General features: G+C 41.0%; 1 protein-coding gene across 2 annotated transcripts in view; it reads left to right on the forward strand.

Moving 5' to 3' along the window:
• Nucleotides 1-18,140, forward strand: part of ADAM10 (ADAM metallopeptidase domain 10) — a 133,783-nt gene that overhangs the window by 43,225 nt on the left and 72,418 nt on the right. For both annotated transcript variants that reach the window (XM_075069588.1, XM_075069589.1), the window contains exon 2: nt 1,623-1,773. In XM_075069588.1, coding sequence (XP_074925689.1) covers nt 1,623-1,773 — 151 coding nt within the window. The remainder of the gene's footprint in view (nt 1-1,622; nt 1,774-18,140) is intronic.

Genomic DNA, 18,140 nt, shown 5'->3' on the forward strand with positions numbered 1-18,140 from the left:
CTTTTTATTGCCATTCCTCTTATGAGCATCTTGAGTTCTTAAGGGTTTAGATTTCTGGACCCAAACCTTTACTTTAGGGAGCAAAGTCATATAGAACCTATGCTCAGTCCCTTTAAGTGCCTTATAGCCAATTAAAAATGCTTTGCAAGATACAAAAATATTATATCTGATCTCCATCTACTCATCTCCTCTTTTCTGTTCTTCCTCCCTTTTACCTTCCACAGTTAAGCTTTTACTTGTCTTTTTGTCCCCAGTCTGAACTATTGAATCCCTTTCTCTTAAGTTGTTTCCACAAAGCCTTGTTTCAGTTTGCCTTATTATTAACTCAGAAGCAAATTCTATGCATGAAGAATATTGTATGCGGATTGTGATGTTTCAGATACTGAAGGAAACTATACATAATGACTATACTTGTGTAGGAAGAATAATTGCTTAGAACACACTTAATGACTGTCAGGACTACTTAGAAGAATATCTTGTCTCACATGATCACTTGTGAAGCTTATTTTGTGCTATCACTTTTGAATATTCACTTTCCAAAATAGAAGAAGCAGAAGTCTTCACTTTTTATTTAAAAACATGAAACATATGTAATAGACAGTAAACAAGTAGTGGCCTAGAGCATTGAATACACAGTATTCACAATTCGGGGCACAAGCCCCTACACCCTTCCATCCGGGAGGGTTTGTGGGAGGAAGAAATTCTCAAGACAAAGCCAGCCCTGGAGTTGCTCATCCATTTTGAGTGGATAGCAGCAACCCTCAATTCCCTGTACGTTCATTACTTTTCTTTCTGAAGTTTTATACTTGGGTAATGTGACTGACATGCTGTTTCCTCCAAGCCCCTCCTGTCCGTTACTCCACAGGCTGCTCACCATCAGCTTTGACATCCGTGTTCCTATTTTCCTGTTCCTAATGCCCTTCTCTTTTAACATCCTCTGTCCCTTCCTTTGGTTTTCCTTTTGTTTCTTCTCATGCTTTGTCTGCTAGGTTGCTTTAGCAGCCTAATTTGGCACGTACCCTTAATTTGTCTTCTGGCAGATGTCTACACAGCGGTAGAGAAGTCAGTTCACAAGGTTATCAAATCCAGCTGATATCTAGTCTTGCAGTGAGTCTTGTAGTAAGGCAGAAGTACCCAATATCTAGCATAACTTTGAAGCCATTGTTCTGGGCCCTGTCTGCACTATATGTAGATCCAGGCAAAGCTCTCAAACACCAGTGCCCCTGGCCAGCTCTCCTTGTGTTCCCTTCCCCAGGTTTCTCTTCCAAATTTCTTGTGCATTCAACATGAGTCAAAAATCTTCTGCAGGGAAATGTCTAGGCCAGGAGGCTTGAATTCAAGCTGAATCCTCAGGGATGTTTCTTCAATCTTTTTTGTTTATTTGTTGCTAGCATGGAAGAATATTCGTATCATTGCACATTAAGACTTTCTTTTAATTGCCATGTTTGGCTTGCAGAAGTAAGCCTTCAATTTTGAGTAGAAACTGTAATGCTAGCAATGCAGAATGAAGAAAATGCAAGTATGTTTCTTTTAGGAATGCAAAGGAAGAATGTCAAGTTGTTCTATTCACTAACACTGTTGAAATGCTGAGACTCAGATTACTGTGTTGTTGTTTTTTACAGGCCAGTATGGAAATCCTTTAAATAAATACATTAAACATTATGAAGGATTGTCGTATGATGTGGATTCATTACACCAAAAACACCAGCGTGCCAAAAGAGCGGTGTTGCATGAAGACCAATTTCTGCACCTAAATTTTCATGCACATGGAAGGTGAGTAATTTTTATTTAAAACTATTCACCTTAAGAATACTTTCCATTTATTTTAACAAAATACAGATTCATTGGTTGAAGTACTATACAAGTGCATATAAATGCTACATGACTTGAATGTTAAAATATTTTAAAGATACCTTTCATAATGCAAGTGAATTAACTGTAAGTGTTCAGAGTAAATCACACTGAGTTGTAACTGTCATTTTTACTTAGACTTTCTCAAATTTTTCTTGTTTAACCTCAAACCAAAGATTTTATTTTTGGCTAAGCTTAAATCTATTTTGGTTTCTGAAATATATTAAGAGTGGAGTGAAATAGTTATTCCTGGTTTTATAATGCATTTTTGGACGTTGTGAATAACATAAAGCTGTACACTGAACTTTGCCTGTGAGTAGTCTTCATTGTAGAAAATAGTCCAATTTGGGACAAAATATTAAATTTCATAAGCAACTAAAAATGCATTTTCTATACTTAGATAACTTCAGTTTTCCGTTATAACTCCATGTTGTCAGAGAAAATTAGGTAATTCCATAGTGTCACATTGTAGATAAATGGGGTATGTTGGTGAAAACTAGCAGTGCGTTGCAAAGATTTGAAAAACCCTGGCCCTGCAGGTAGCTGCTCTTCCCCCCCCTCCCTTCCATAAAGAGAACTCTTACATTTAACTTAACTTCTGCTCTTCCTGATTTTTATGGTCAAATTTGCTCTGAGACTGTCTAAATGCTACAAGTGCTACAGGAGCACAGTTCTACAGCTATGCGACCAAAGGGATTTTTCTGTTATGTCGCCTGATTCTTTAGTAGTTATTAAATATCATTGATTTCCAGTTAATACTAATTAGGGTACTGTAGGTTCTAGTCCTAGGATCTGGCATGACAGAATCAAGGTTATTGAGTTCAGTATCTGGTTGGGAACCCCAGAGTACGTACCGTAGACACTCAGACTGAGGGGAAAGCAAAGCTTTAACACCTTTTGTGACCACAATTAGTAAAGACACAAACTGCAAAAAAAAGATAGCAAAAATACAGAGTTACAGTGATGTATTGTACCATTCCTCACATATGTACTCATATAGTCATACCCTTGCTTGGGGATCAGATGGTAAAAGACAACCTGCTCTGTCCCTTGCATGCCAAACGAGTCCCAGGGTTCAGATTGACAAATGACAATGACCCCCTTTATGTGGTGGTCTGGCCTCTTGTAGGGCCCAGGTGCTGTCATGAATAGTCATTCAAATGCGCAGTCTCCCTTGTTCATATCCAACTTTTATCCTATAGATAAATGTGTTAATGATTTTTGCTTATTACCATATACATCAGTTAATTGCCAGGGCAAATACGTGGTTAAGCATCTGCTGACAATCTATCCAAACATAACAAGCCTAGAATCAGCTCAACATTCCTGTGGTTACCTGGTAGCATTTTAGACAGCCCCTTCCCTTAAGCACGCTATTCCCAGTTCCCCAAAACTCAGAGTAACATGGCCATTTACCTGTGCCATAGTTCACGGGCCTCAAAGCCTTATGCTAATTTATACCTTATATTAACTGCTTAACCTTATGTCTTACAGCATATGGGCCTGTAGGTTCCTTGCATTATTGCCAAGTGGAATAAAATGCTAAAGATAGCTCTGTAGGCTACAACTGTAGTAAATCTATCCCCTTGAGAGATGGAAGTTAGGTTGAGGGAAGAATTCTTCTGTCAACCTAATGGTGTCATTGCTGGGCCTTAGGTCAGCTTATTTTTATGTCTGTCAGGAATGTGAATTTTTCACGCCCCCTGAGTGATGTATCTAGGTCAATATAGGTTTAGTTCTAGATCAGGCCTGAATCTAGACTCATGTGATATTGATTATAGCCATATACATCTCTGATGTGGGAAAGTATTATCTTTATTTGGCATGGTAGAACAGAGTTACAGAAAACATCACTTTTCAGATACCTTCATTTTGGTTGCCTCAGTGACTGCGTGCTTAACTTGAAGTATCCAGGGCTTGATATTTCAGAGTTTCTGAGCATCCAGAGCTGTCAATTATTTCAACTGGAGTTGTAGGTGTCACAGCTAAGCACCCAGAAAATGAGGAACAGTTAGTAGCCACATCTTAAAAATTTTAATCTGAGTGACTTGACCAGCATCACATAGGAAGCTGGTGGCTGAGGAGGGATAAAGCCCAGATTACCTGGATCCTAACCTCATGTCTTGCCCACAAGAACTATCCTTTCTATTCCTGCAGCAATTTGCCTTATTCAGTATGAACCTTCTGGGGGAATGCAAACGTGGGAAAGGAAATAGAAATTCTCAGCTGTTTATATCTAAGCAAAACCCAAATGGGATTTCAGGGAACACAGAAAAGGCTGCTCCTGTCGCCCTTCAGTCTTTTCCATTTCTATATTTTAAAGGCCTGCTGCAAACAATGAATGTTTTGGAACTTCTCAAAAAGACAAAAGAATCTTCATGTGTCTCAGCTGTGTTCCTCTGGGTGGTGTTCACCATTTCCTTGGATTACTTTTGAGGATCAGTGGGTGCATTATACCCTGAGCCAAGAGCTCCAGGTCTCCTGAGCTCCTAGTTACTTAGGCCTGGTCTACACTATGCGTTTAAACCGAATTTAGCAGCGTTAAACCGATTTAACCCTGCACCCGTCCACACAACGAGCCTTAATAGCGATATAAAGGGCTCTTTAAAACCGATTTCTGTACTCTTCCCCGATGAGAGGAGTAGCGTGAAATCGCTATTGCATGTCGGATTAGGGTTAGTGTGACCTCAAATCGACGGTATAGCCTCCGGGCGGTATCCCACAGTGCACCATTGTGAGCGCTCTGGAAAGCCACTGAACTCGGAAGCCACTGGCCAGGTAGACAGGAAAGCCCCGCAAACTTTTGGATTTCATTTCCTGTTTGCCCAGCATGAAGCTCTGATCAGCACGGGTGCGATGCAGTCCCAAATCCAAAAAGAGCCCAGCATGGACCGTACGGAGATACTGGATCTGATCGCTGTATGGGGAGACAAATCTGTTCTATTCAGAGCTCTGTTACAGAAGATGAAATGACAAAGCATTGAAAAAATCTCCAGTCTATGATAGACAGAGGCCACAGCACAGTGCTGTGTGAAAGTGTAACGGAAAGCCAAAGAATCAAATGGACGCTCATGGAGGGAGGGAGGGAATATGAGGACTCCAGCTAACCCACAGTCCCGCAGTGTCGAAAGTATTTGCATTCTTGGCTGAGCTCCCATGCCTGAAGGGTCAAAAACATTTTCCCGGGTGTTTCAGGGTATATGTCGTCAATTTACACCCTCCTCCCCCCCAAAGAAAAGGGGGGAAAAAACACGTTTCTCGCCTTTTTTCAGTGTCACCCGTGTCTACTGCATGCTGCTGGTAATGGGGTGTGCAGTGCTGAACACCAACATCCCTTTCCGGTGCAGACGGTACAATAGACTGCTATCATCGTTGTCAATCAGCCCGTGAGTGCTCCTGGCTGGCTTTGGTGAGGTCGACTGGGGCGCCTGGGTAAAAATGGAATGACTCCGGTCATTCCTGACGGATGGTACAGAATAGCTGGTAACCGTCTTCATCATAGCAGCGGAGGCTGGGCTCTCTCCCCTGCTACTCTTTAATGTCCGGCCTGGACTATCCTAGCAGCTGGAGGCTTCCTCCCCTCATTTTATCTCACTAAAAAGTCAGTGTTTCTTATTCCAGATTCTTTATTATTTCATCTCACAAATGGGGGGACACGCCACGGTAGCCCGGAGCGTTGAGGAGGAGGGAAGCAACAGGTGGGTTGTTGCAGGGGCACCCCTAGAATGGTATGCAGCTCATCATTTCTGCGGGATCCCTTGGGCTCTGACCCGGAGTGGCTGTGCTTCTGGTTCCCTAGTACACTTGCCCCATATTCTAGGCAGGACTGACTCTATTTTTAGACAAAACATAAAGAAGGGAATGACCTGGGGAGTCATTCCCATTTTTGTCCATGACCCCCGGCTGACCTCAGCGAGGCCAGCCAGGAGCACCCATGACAGCAGAAGATGGTACAGAACGACTGATAACCGTCATCTCATGCCAATTAACAATGGCATGGCAGATGGTACAATAAGGATGGTAACCGTCTCTGCACCGTGCAAAGGCAAATGAATTCTGCTGTGTAGCACTGCAGTACCGTGTCTGTCAGCAGCATCCAGTACACATACGGTGACAGTGACAAAAGGCAAAACGGGCTGCATGGTTGCCATGCTATGGTGTCTGCCAGGGCAATCCAGGGAAAAAGAGTGCAAAATGATTGTCTGCCGTTGCTTTCAGGAGGAAGGATTGAGTGACGACATTTACCCAGAATCACCTGCGACACTGTTTTTTGCATTGGGATCTCAACCCAGAATTCCAATGGGCGGGGGAGACTGTGGGAACTATGGGATAGCTACGGGATAGCTACCCACAGTTCAACGCTCCGGAAATCGACGTTAGCCTCGGTACATGGAGGCACACCGCCGAATTAATGTGCTTAGTGTGGCCGTGTGCATTCGACTTTATACAGTCTGTTTTGCAAAACTGGTTTATGTAAAATTGGAATAATCCTGTAGTGTAGTCATACCCTTAGATGTGTTTCACAGAATTCACCTGGCTGGGGGAACTAAGGTTGCTAATTAAGACTGCAGGGACAACATGACAGGAAAGCAGGGAGTATAGGCTTGGCAAAGACATTTTCTAACCATTGTCACTTTCTAATAATGTTTGAGTTACAGATATATAAAAGTAAAATATGAGCACAGCCTCCCCCCAACTCCTGGTGTCTGATCTTGATGCTCTTGAGAGCCCTGGGTTTGGTTGAAGTACTTAAGGCAGGGTCCCCAAACTGGGGGGCAGCCCCCTTAGGGGCATGTGGAGGAACATTGAGGGTGTGTGTGGAAGGGCCTAGGCCAGCCCCATGGGGGCCACTCTTCCAGACTAGCTCTCTCCCCATCCTCACTCCTCCCCCACCTGTGTTCAGCCCCCAGTTCTGCCCTGCCTTCAGGCCCTGGCCAGCCCCCATGGGGGGTGGGATGGGGAGGGAGTGCCACATTCCCAGTCCAGCTCTGCCCTCATTCCCTCTCTGTCCCTCCCTCTCCCAACCAGCTCTGCATCTAGCCCTAGCTCCATCCCAAGCTCTGCTGATGAGGAAGCCTTGGCTGTGCAGTAATGGAGGGAGGACACTGACAGATTCCATTATTGGTTAGGGAGGAGGATGGCTGGAAAAGGTTGCTCAGCTCTTGCATGTTGCAATGGTCTGGCCTCTTGCTTAGAAAAGTATCCCTCTTCTAAAACATCCTCTCTCCCCCTCTTGCCTGTGTCCTACAGCTGCCCACCCTATTCTGTGTATAGAGATATTTAAAGTCAAGAGCCCTACTTGAAGAAAACCCATTGTTCCAATAGGGGAGAGTCGTTCAACGTTGATGATTGTGCCATAGCTTCTCAGACAATTTTTCGGCAGGTGTCATGCTGCTGCTACAAAATGGATGCTCTAATCAACAAAGGAGGTCTTAATGCAGCATGAAGGTCATGCTCTAAATGATTACAATGGAAAGTAGAGCTCCTGAAACAACATGTGGTTTATAATTTGATATTGACACATCCTCAGTTTCACATTGACCACTTGTGATCAGTAAATCGATGAAATTCTCCAGAAAAGTACCGGTATTATACTGGTGTTATAAACAGGTTCCATCATCTCTTACTACATTTTACTTACCTAAAAATTTTAGCTGGTGTGGTATTCCATATTCTAAACATTGCCATTGTGTGTTGATATCTGCTGCATTTCACCAAAGAAGTGGTTTCTCTTCAATGGTGGATAAGTCATCCATATATGTAACTTTATCTACAAGCTAATTTTAAAGCTCCATTGGATGAAAATAGCTGAATAAAATTTAGACAGTTATCTTTGAAAGACTTTCCACTGTAAACTAGTCTCTTGTGTTCCAGTGCCATAAGGTAACTGAGCCCAGGAACCTGACAGTTTTTTTGTTTTTTTTTGTTTTTTGTTTTTTTTTGTTTTTTTTTAAAGATAGCATGAGAACATCTGCAGTTGCCTTAGAAAGGATTTAAAAAAAAAAAAAAAAAAAAAGCATGAAAGGGATATAAATCTGTGTGCTTCAGGGCATAAGCGAACTTCTTACTGAAGGGTGTTTAGGAGGAATCTTCCTACCCAGATAGGTGTCACTATTTTGGTTGAGCTCCTTGTAGACACTCACCAGGCTGCTGAATTTGGATCTCAACACTGGATTTCTGTGTTTTTTTGGCTTTCTGAGCAGACTCCAGGCACTACCTCTGGCTTAGGGTCTCTAGGCACACTATCAGGGTGCAGATCCTCCACCTAACTCTGTTCCCTCTCCAAGCTGGGACTTTATTGCCCACTTGCCTAGGCCCTGATGCTAGCATCATCTTCCCAAGGCTTTCCAGTAACTTAAGTACATCCATTCCAGAACTCCAGCGTTGTGGGCACTCTGCTTTACAGTTTATCCCTTCAGAGACATCTAATAGCTGAAGCAAACTGCTAAACTTGCATACGGTTTCCAACACAATCATTCTTCATTTTAGATGGCATCAGGGGTACAGATCTAGGCAAAACAAGAAACGTCTGTGCAAAAATCGCTCTCTGTTTCATCAACACTTTTTTCAGCATTCTTTGGGACTGTACTCTGTCTTCTCATGATTCCAGGACTCTTTCTCCAGGTCAGGCTTCTCTTCCAGATCCTGGAGTCACTGTCTGACCTCTGCAGTGCATTTCCTCTAGCTGTGGCTGGTGTCCCACAGTCAAATAGTTTTCTCTCTCTCTCTCCTCAGCCTCTGATTTTAAAGGGCTGTACCCACACCTAGGCTGTATCTACACTTAATATGCTACAGCAGCAGTGCTTCAGTGTACACAATCACTACAGTGATGGGAGGGGTTCTCTTGTTGATTAGTTAATTGACCTCCCCTAGAGGCAGTCACTAGATTGAAAGAAGAACTCTTCCATTGACCTAGCCCTGTCTAGACCAGGGGTTAGGTCAGCATAGCTACATCTCTCAGAAGATGGATTTTTTACATCCTGAGAGACACATCTATGCAGATAAAAGTTTTCAGTGTAGCCCATCCCCTGTTTTTTGTGCCCCTTATGGAGAAAAGCCACTGCTCCAAACCCCCACTCTGTGGACAAACTTGGTTGAACTGGTTCCCATAGGCTTCAGCCTTTCCACTGTCCTAAGGTGCTCCCTCTTGAGTAAGAGCTCTTTTTGGTGATGACTATCCATTGCTCCTGGTCTGGAAGAGACATGACACCAGCCGTGATAGCAGATGACTGACTATACATCGCCTGAGATATTTAGTGATGCAGAAACTTCATTAAATGAACCACAATTCAGAAGTGTTATGTAGGTCTCCAAATAGTCACAGCAGGTTAGTACCCAATTGCCGACTTTGGGATTTTTGCACCTTCTCCTGAAACATGTGGTACTGCCTGCTGCTGCAGGCTGAGTAGTGGACTAGATATGTCTGGTCTGGTAATTCTTAGATTAATTGTTTTGAATGCATTCTGAAACTAAATGGCAAAGATTAAATATACACACAGTGCTCAGTTTAGAAATAAAGTGTTATAAAAATTATGACAATCTTTAAAAATGGTGGTGCTGGTGTTTCAACCACAAAGGCAAACTGTGCAGTGTTGTGGGTGATATTTGCCAACAGGTAAATAGATATTAGATCAAGAAATCATTACTTACTGTAAACAGCAGTACCTGGCATAGGTAGGTGGATGGATTAAGGGCAAATATTTGGCTTTGGGATTCCTAACTGATTATAGCTTTTGTTTTACACAAAGCTTATTTTTATGGTAATATGGAAAAAAAATCTGTTTTTTTTTACATTTGCTATTGTATGAACTGACTTCTTAGATATTCAGTCATAACTCTGTTTTGAATGTACATTCAAAATTTCTTATTGTTATGTTTCAGAAGTTTAAGGACTGATTGTTAATAAACCATGCTAGCAAAGATTGTAAATGCACTTTGTGGAGAGGGGAGAATATTGCACATTTTTGCAGCCATTTAACTACAGTAAACTGCCACTTAAATACCACCCAAAAAAGATGTCTTCTACGATCTGTTTTCAAAAGTCATCTCAAGTGCAGACCCATTTGAGCTTGTAGGGTTTAGGTGAAATGTCTTGAAACATAGACTCTGAGTCTGCAATGGGCTGCACCAAACAAGTCCTTGAGTCTTTGGTCTACACCTAAAACTTAGGTCAACCCAGCCACGTTTCTAAGGAGCGTGAAAAATCCACACCCCTGAGCTATGTAGGGGTAAGACGACCTAACCCCAGTTGTAGATGGTGCTAAGTCGATGGAAGAATTCTTCTATCAACCTTCCTGCTGCTTATTGGGAGAGGCGGATTAACAGCGATGACTGACGCGCACACACACGCACACCCCATTGCTGTGGTGACTGTCTACACTGAAGTGCTACAGCAGCACAGCTGCAATTGTGCTGCTTTAGTGGTTTCAATGTAGACATAGCCTAAGCCAAAGTTATAGACACCACTAGATTGATGGAACAATTCTTCCATTGACCTAGCTACCACTTTTGAGGGGATAGATTTACTACATTGATGGAAAATCCGTCTGTCACTGTAGCAAGCAGCTACACTGCAGCACCACAACCGTGCTGCTGAAGTGCTTATAGTGTAGACCTACTTTAAGGCTCTGCCTGTGTGTAGTGGTCTGCCTGCATGGAGCCAGTTGTAAGACTGAGTCCTTAGCAGAGGAATTTATATTTTAAAATCTCCATTCCCTAGCTGAATTCTTAGCTTAGCTTGCAGTCTGGGTGATATTTTAATGGCTCAGTTGTAAACACTTGATAATACAGATTAATATAATACTTACATCTCCTTCAATGTGCAAGGATATTAAGCATACCTACACCTCTACCCCGATATAACGCTGTCCTTGGGAGCCAAAAAAATCTTACCGCGTTATAGGTGAAACTGCGTTGTATTGAACTCGCTTTGATCCGCAAGAGTGCGCAGGTTTCCCCCCCCCACACACACTGCTTTACTGCATTATATCCAAATTCATGTTATATCGGGTCATGTTATATTGGGGTAGAGGTGTACTTCTAAACTTTTTAAAACTCTAAACTTCTACGAAAGGAGAAGTGCCTGTTAAAATGAGACAAAAGCTTTTGTAGAAGTGTGGCGTATCTATATATTACAGTGCTTTAATCCTCACTTCAGAAGATTCACCCTTTTAAATTGACTTTGAAGATCTTGGCTTATTCCTTAGTCTTAGTGACTTTTGTAACAGACCATTAAAATATTGCAGAAGTATGAAAAATTGTAATTCTAAGCAATTATCCAAAGCCTTTCTACACAAGAGATGTTTTTGTAAGGAGAACAAAGCTATTCTTTTTAGATGGGGAGAAGCACTTTAGCAGTTTTGCTAACAGTAAATGTATCTCAAAATAGTATTCTAATAGTATTCTTTAATTGTCAATAACAGATTTATGAATATTTCAAAACATTGAAAACTAAATTTCAACTTGCTGATCAATTTTTGTTTAATATTCCAATTTAGAACAATGCATTACTGTGTTTACATTTTTTTGCATTTGTTTTTCGAGGTGGGGGGGAGTGCATATACATGAAAACAGAAACTGTCACAATAATTCTTTATAAAGGTTTGAACTCTTAGAACAACTTCATGAATTAATTGCTGTAACTTGCTGAAGCTTTTCCAGAGCAAAATTCTAATGATACCAGATGGGTGTTTCATAAACTTAATTGAGCAGCTCTGATACCACCTACAAAACTTTTTTCTTTTCTGTGGCTGTTTCCTTCTGGGGCTTTGTGGAGGATCAGAGACTACTGCTGAGAGAAGTCCATGTTTGTGAATGAAGACGCAGAGGGCCTCATATTCTAACCTAACTGTTTTCTTGGGCTCATCTGGTGCATTTGGAGCTGGTTTTTCTTTACAGAAATATCTGATGGCCAGGGTAGGCTGTAATATCACTTCATTACTTGATTTTTAACTGCCATCGGTTCCCTATATAGAGAAGAATCAAAATACCCTTCACCTCAGTGTCCAGAAAACTTGCTGGTGGCATTGGGGGGAAAACAATGTGTGAAGAATCAGAGTATTCAAGTGTAGCTGGCTTGCTTCAGCATGATCTGGCTTTTAATCTGTAGATGCTGCTTAATAACATGAAGACCAAAGACATTTACAGCTCTTTACATATGTCATTTTAATTGAACTGATACTTAGATAACTAGTCTCTGCTAGTAGTGTCAAATATATAACTATTCTATCGCTACTGTGTGTCGTTTTTCTGACAACTTACTACTTCAATATTGTACTAAAACAAAATGCACAGTACACCACAACCACACAAAGCAATTAACTTGTAAATACAAATTGAAATAAGCTCTTATACTATAAGTTTACCAAATAAAGTAAACCTTTTTCAACTTTAAAAACAGATATTACAGTAAGTTGTTTATAATTGGATAATCACCTAAATACCATTTGTTTGGCAGCTTTAATGCTTGAGATTTAAAATGAACACTTAATAAAACACCAGCTTAATAGGGCAATTAAGGTCATTACAAGTAACACATGGAAACCTGTTAAGGTTTATGATTCTAAAAATTTATTGTTTAGATCAGTTGACATTGCTGCCTTGCAGACAATACAAAACTTACTTTATTTTTTCAAGGTCTGAAATAGGAGAAAATAAGTTACATGTGCAAGAGATACAGGTTAGAATTAAAGTTAACCTGCCTACAGTTATTTTTACATGCCCAGGATCTGCAAACCCAGTTGATTCTCATTCAGGTAGGTCCCCTACTGCTCTCGGTATCCTGTTGCAAGGGTAGTGAATTCAGAAGGAATGAGACACTAAAGGGACTCCAATATAGTATAACTCAGTGGTTCTCAACCAGCAGTCTGGTCCCCCTGGGGGCAGGTTTCAGGTGGTCCACCAAGCATGGCCAGCATTAGACTCACTAGGGCCCAGGACAGAAAGCCAAAGCCCCGCCATGCAGGATTGCAGCCTGGGGCTGACGCCAAAGATTGAACAACTTAGCTTTGCAGTGCCCCCTGTGGCATAGGGCCCTAGAAAATTGCCCTTCTTGCTACCCCATAATGTTGGCTCTGGCTTTATATGCAGAAAAACAGTTGTGGCACAGCTGGGCTGTGGAGTTTTTATAACATGTTGTGGAGGGGGGCTCAGAAAGAAAAAGATTGAGAACCCCCAATGTAAGTATGTATAAGGGAGTTTGATTGTAAAGGAGTTTAACTTGCTCCATTGTATGCCTTACTTCTTAATATGGGATATTGGTGTCCATCTCACTGGCAGTATTTTACTTTCTAACAGATTTTTCTTCTTGATCACAGATACTGTCTTATTGTTTTGATGTTCACTTTCCTTTAATATACTCTCCAACAGTCGTTTCAAAACCTTCTTTCGTAATATTACATTTCATTTTAAGGTTGAAAGAGAATCTTGGCTTCTGTAGCAATCTTGTAAATCAGATCTATCCCTTCATCTCAAATGATCAGTGTAAGGTAATTCATGATTCTCGGTGGAAGATTGAATCTTTCATGAAATCTGCAACTTAAACATAGGAAGCTATATTTTGTCATGTTAACTCCTGAGGTTGCAACTTCCAAACTGGACTAGAAATCTACTTGAGTTCTTGTGTTGGCTCAACTCCTTGCTCCTGCAGGGTCCTTGACCTTGCGTTGAAAAAGGTGGAAACTTTGATCCAAGGAATGAAACTATCTCAAAAATTAAAGAGTGATGGTAAATTGCCCTTCAGGGAAAGACTCTTCTCAGCGTAGACATTGCCAACATACCAACTACAGAACAAAAATAAACTTAAATAGGTAACTGAAGTTCTATTAAAGGGTGAGTTTATTGTGCTCAACGTTAATTAGTAATTGATTATTTTCATTTGAGGACAGGATTTGAAAAACTTACTTCGCACCTCATAGTCCCAGAATTAAGTCTGCCAGTCAGGATGAAAAATACATGTACAACTAAGACCCATGCATATTCAAAGGAATAATAAGCTGTCTTCTGTTTAACTGTACTGTCAATTAGCTTTCTACTTAATGCATTTAAAAAAATGTAATTTACTATCTCTTCCTTATACTTTTTTTTTCTAACCTGTTCCATCAGTCTGTCATCCACACCCACTAACCCCCACTCTGCATAGATTCTGCAAAAATTGATGACACTCCCCTGGGAAAGATTGCTACTCACCATGGGTTGAGTGAACAAATGGATTTTTCAAGTGCTTTTTGAGAACAAATGACTACATCTGCATATTACTAAATCATATTACAGGTACACTTCAGAACAGTTTTTCAAAGGCTCCTCAGTTTATCACTAATCTAAGATTTTTTCAGATTTTTATTCCAAACCATTTCATATCATTCTGGTTGAAGTCAAGCGTCTGAATTAGCTTCCATTGGAATGTGTAGCCTTAAGGAAAAAACTGTTTTAAAAACAGGTGATATATATGACAGTTTTTAATTTTTAACTGTGTGTAAGCCAAAAGGTCATTTACATGGTTAAACCTGTGGATATTTTTGTGTTCTGTAAGATTATTTGATTCAAAGATGATTTAGGATCTTATTCCAATATTTAATACCTATTATAAAAAGGTTTAAAGTTCAGTAGCAAAATGCCTTCATACGTTTGCTTCACTCTTACAAGTAAGGATGGCTACATATGATAACTATCTGTCAAAAGTGCAAATTTTCAAAAACTAGAACCCTATCTTAAACCAAATGTTTGAAACAGTTTTCTGTTTTTTTTAAATATGCTCACTTAACTGAGTGTTTCTAATGGCATTTTCATAGGTCAGCGCTGACAGAGGGCACCTATGGGATGGCTTGCACACTTGGGCCCTGAGTGGATGCTATTTACAGTGGATGCAGTGCAGTTGCTCCCTAGGAAACTGACAGGAATTGTTAGTGGCAGCAGTTCTCTGCTTTTTGTGCTCATCCTGCACCCTTTTGAATGTAGGGTCAGTGGCTCCGATTGACCAGTGTAGTCAGCACTGTATGGTTGCCTTTAGCAGTGGAGTCAGATAAGAGTAGGTAAGCAAAGTAGGAAGGCAGAATAATCATACCAAGCCAAAAAAGTGGCCCTGTAGTTACCATACAGTCGGATCGGTGCTTTTAATTGATAAATCTTGAACAAGTTTGCTATAACAGGCAGGGGACAGGTGGGGGAAAAAAAAGTAGTTTCAGCAAATTATCTCGAGTTCAGACTATAGACCTGTGGCAGTAGGGATTGGCCCCTTTAATTAAATACTGCTGAACAGCCCAACTACATTCAGGCGTAGTACCCTGGACTCCAGTTACCACTGGGTTAATGTGGAACAGGATTAATTTCTGGATGCTGTAACTTTACTGTCCCAAAAGTAGAGGCTGCTGCAAAAGGGTGCACATCCTGACAATACTGACAGTTTAGAGAGCCTCTTCAGGGGAGAGGGAAAGGCTGGTCATGATGAGACAATTACAATTCAGTGTCCTTACTAAAATGTACTGGTCTTATTCCAGTGTTCACGTTTTTATTTAAAATGTGCTAGTGGTACTGCAGAGTAAGAAGTCTTCATTTCAGCTACAGGCATAACTTTGGAACATGTAAATTATCTGACAATCAGTTAAACTGAGGATGGGAGTAAGCCTTATTTGGCTTTTTCGGGAGGCTTTTCCTTACCATTCAGTAAAACTCTTTAGATTCCCTTCAATTTTCACTTGAAATTAGTGCAAACCACTGACTGGTTTGATGAATAGGTTCATTTTTATTAATGTGTTCAAGTTGATGTTACTTCAGTAACGATTGTCATGAGATTTTTTTATGGGGGTGGGGAGTGGGCTTGTTGATTGTGCAGTCATTATGAACAGAGGGTTAGGGGCACAGTGGCCCCAGAGCAGTTTTCTAACACGTTATGTTAATTTTTTAGTCTGATATAGTATAGTGTTTTTTATAGTGCCTTCAGTCTTCAAAGCTGTTAGACACTTGGATATGTTTAACCAAGTAATTATTGACTTAATTTGAACAGGTCATGAAAATGAAAGGTGCTGAAAATTATATTGATAAGTAATCATCTTTAAAAGTGATATGCAAAGCATGCAGTCACAAATGAGATGGACTGAGACAACAATATTTTACCTCAATGAATGGGGGAGGATGCACTTCTCCACTCTGTCAAGAAGTGACTCTACTCTGGGAGTTGTTATTGCCAACTCAGTAGATAGAGAAGCATCATACTTGCTGGGAATACAGAATGACATAGCAGACCAGCTGAGCAGTAATTTGAGTCAGCATGAGTGGTCTCTTCACCCAGATCTGGCCAAATAAATTTTCCAGCAGACAGATTCCCCAAGTGGACCTATTTGTGACAGTCCAACAGAGAGCATTAGCAGTTCTGTTCCATATGAGGTCACAGCCCAAGTTCCATAAAATAACTTTTTACTGATATGGTCAGGCAGACGTCTCTGTGCTTTTCCACCAATCCCATTCATTTGCAAGATGTTGCTAAAGATAAGACTGGACAAGGCCGGAGTCACATGGGCATGGGCCATCAGCACTCTCCACAATTCTCCACTATCCTGGCACTAAACCTGCAATTTCACCTCCACTAGACTCAGACCTAATCTCCCAGGATCACAGTTGCCTACTCCATCTGAGCCTACAGTCCCTTCACTTAACTGCATAGATGCTCCATGGGTAGATGCTAAAGAGCAGACTTGCTTGAAAGATGTTCAAGAGGTCCTGCATAATATGAAAGCCTTCTGGGAGAGTTAGTTACCTTTCTAAATGGAAACATTTCTCCATCTGGTCTTGCCAATATGGGGTATCACCGACCGGTTCAACAAATTCTGGACTACATATACCCGAAACACCATGATTTTGCAGTTATACTGTCAAAGTACATCTGACTGCTATTTCATTGTTCCATCCTAAAGTGGACAATCATTCTGTTTTCTCCAATGACATAGCCATAAGGTTTTTAAAGGGCTTAGTTAGTCAAATTATATCTTCAACTGCAAAAGCCCCTTTCCCCAGGGGATCTAAACTTAGTATTGTCAAGATTTATTGGTTCCCCATTTGAACTGCTAGTTATCTGCTCGCTGCTGCATCTACCAATAAATGTGGCATTTTTTAGTGCCAATTACCTTGGCAAGAAGAATAGAGAGCTGCAGGCATTAATGTCGGGACTTCCTATATGATCTGTTTTAAGGACAAGGTTTACCTGCGCCTCATCCAAAGATCGTAACACAGACGGTTTCCTCTTCTTCCATAATTAAGCCAGTTTATTTTCCTATATTCTACCCAAAACCACGTACAACCAGAGTGGAAGAGTGTTTGGATACCTTGGATGTCAGAGCCTTGGCTCAAGGCTCCAGGGACAATGCTAGAGTGGGACAAGTTATTCTCTAATCTTTATTGAAATAGATCTGATTCCACCTCCTATGTTACAGGCTTGAGAGTTGCCAAGAGTGGAATGCATGTGTGCATTATTCTTTAAGATGGTTTGCACATGCCCATTCCACAACTCTCCCTCCTACCCGTCTCGGTACAACAGGAAAGAAAGGGGGAGATGGGGTAGGGATGGCTTTTCCCTTTAAACCTGCGTGCAGTGTCAAACAGCAGTGGGGGAAGCTTGAGCTGCCTAACAGGTTCTACTGAAGGAAAAAGTTTCCAGTGGCTGGGTGCTCAGTGCACTGACATTGAGAGGAATGGACGTGCAGCGTATCTCGAACAACAGTTACAGAACAGATTAGTAAACAGAGGTTTTTTAGTTTTTAGAAGATACTCAAAATACACAGACTGGGAAAGAATCTATTGGCTTATCGTGCAAGCCATTCCACTGCATTCTTCACTAGTAAATTTCTGTAGGAAAAAATGAGCTAACTGAAACATATATGAAAGAGCTTTCTGTTATAAAAATGTCTGCAGTTTGGACTGATCACTTTAAAGTCAAGTTTGTATCCAGATGCAGACTTTTTCAGGGCTTCAAAGGTGTTAGGATCCCTGTTTTTTATTCATATTCATCTGATCTGTAAAGTAATGCTTTTGACTCAATATAAATGAAAGTAGACAGGTTCTTTGCCTAAGAAGTAAGCTGGGAATGGAAAAGTGGAAACTGTTCATCTGTGTGGGAGGGGAAAGTAATTACAAGCTAGCTTAAAAATTGGAAAGAGTAACAAATTGTGCGAAACTGGAAGGGAGAGATTAGGGACTCTAAGGGTACGTCTACACTGCACGATTATTTCGAAGTAGTTTAAACCGATATTACGAAACCGATGTTATAAAATCGGTTTTGCGCGTCCACAATGCGATCACAA

The sequence above is a fragment of the Chelonoidis abingdonii genome, chromosome 9 (genome assembly GCF_003597395.2).
Source record: "Chelonoidis abingdonii isolate Lonesome George chromosome 9, CheloAbing_2.0, whole genome shotgun sequence".
Lineage (NCBI taxonomy): Eukaryota > Metazoa > Chordata > Testudines > Testudinidae > Chelonoidis > Chelonoidis abingdonii.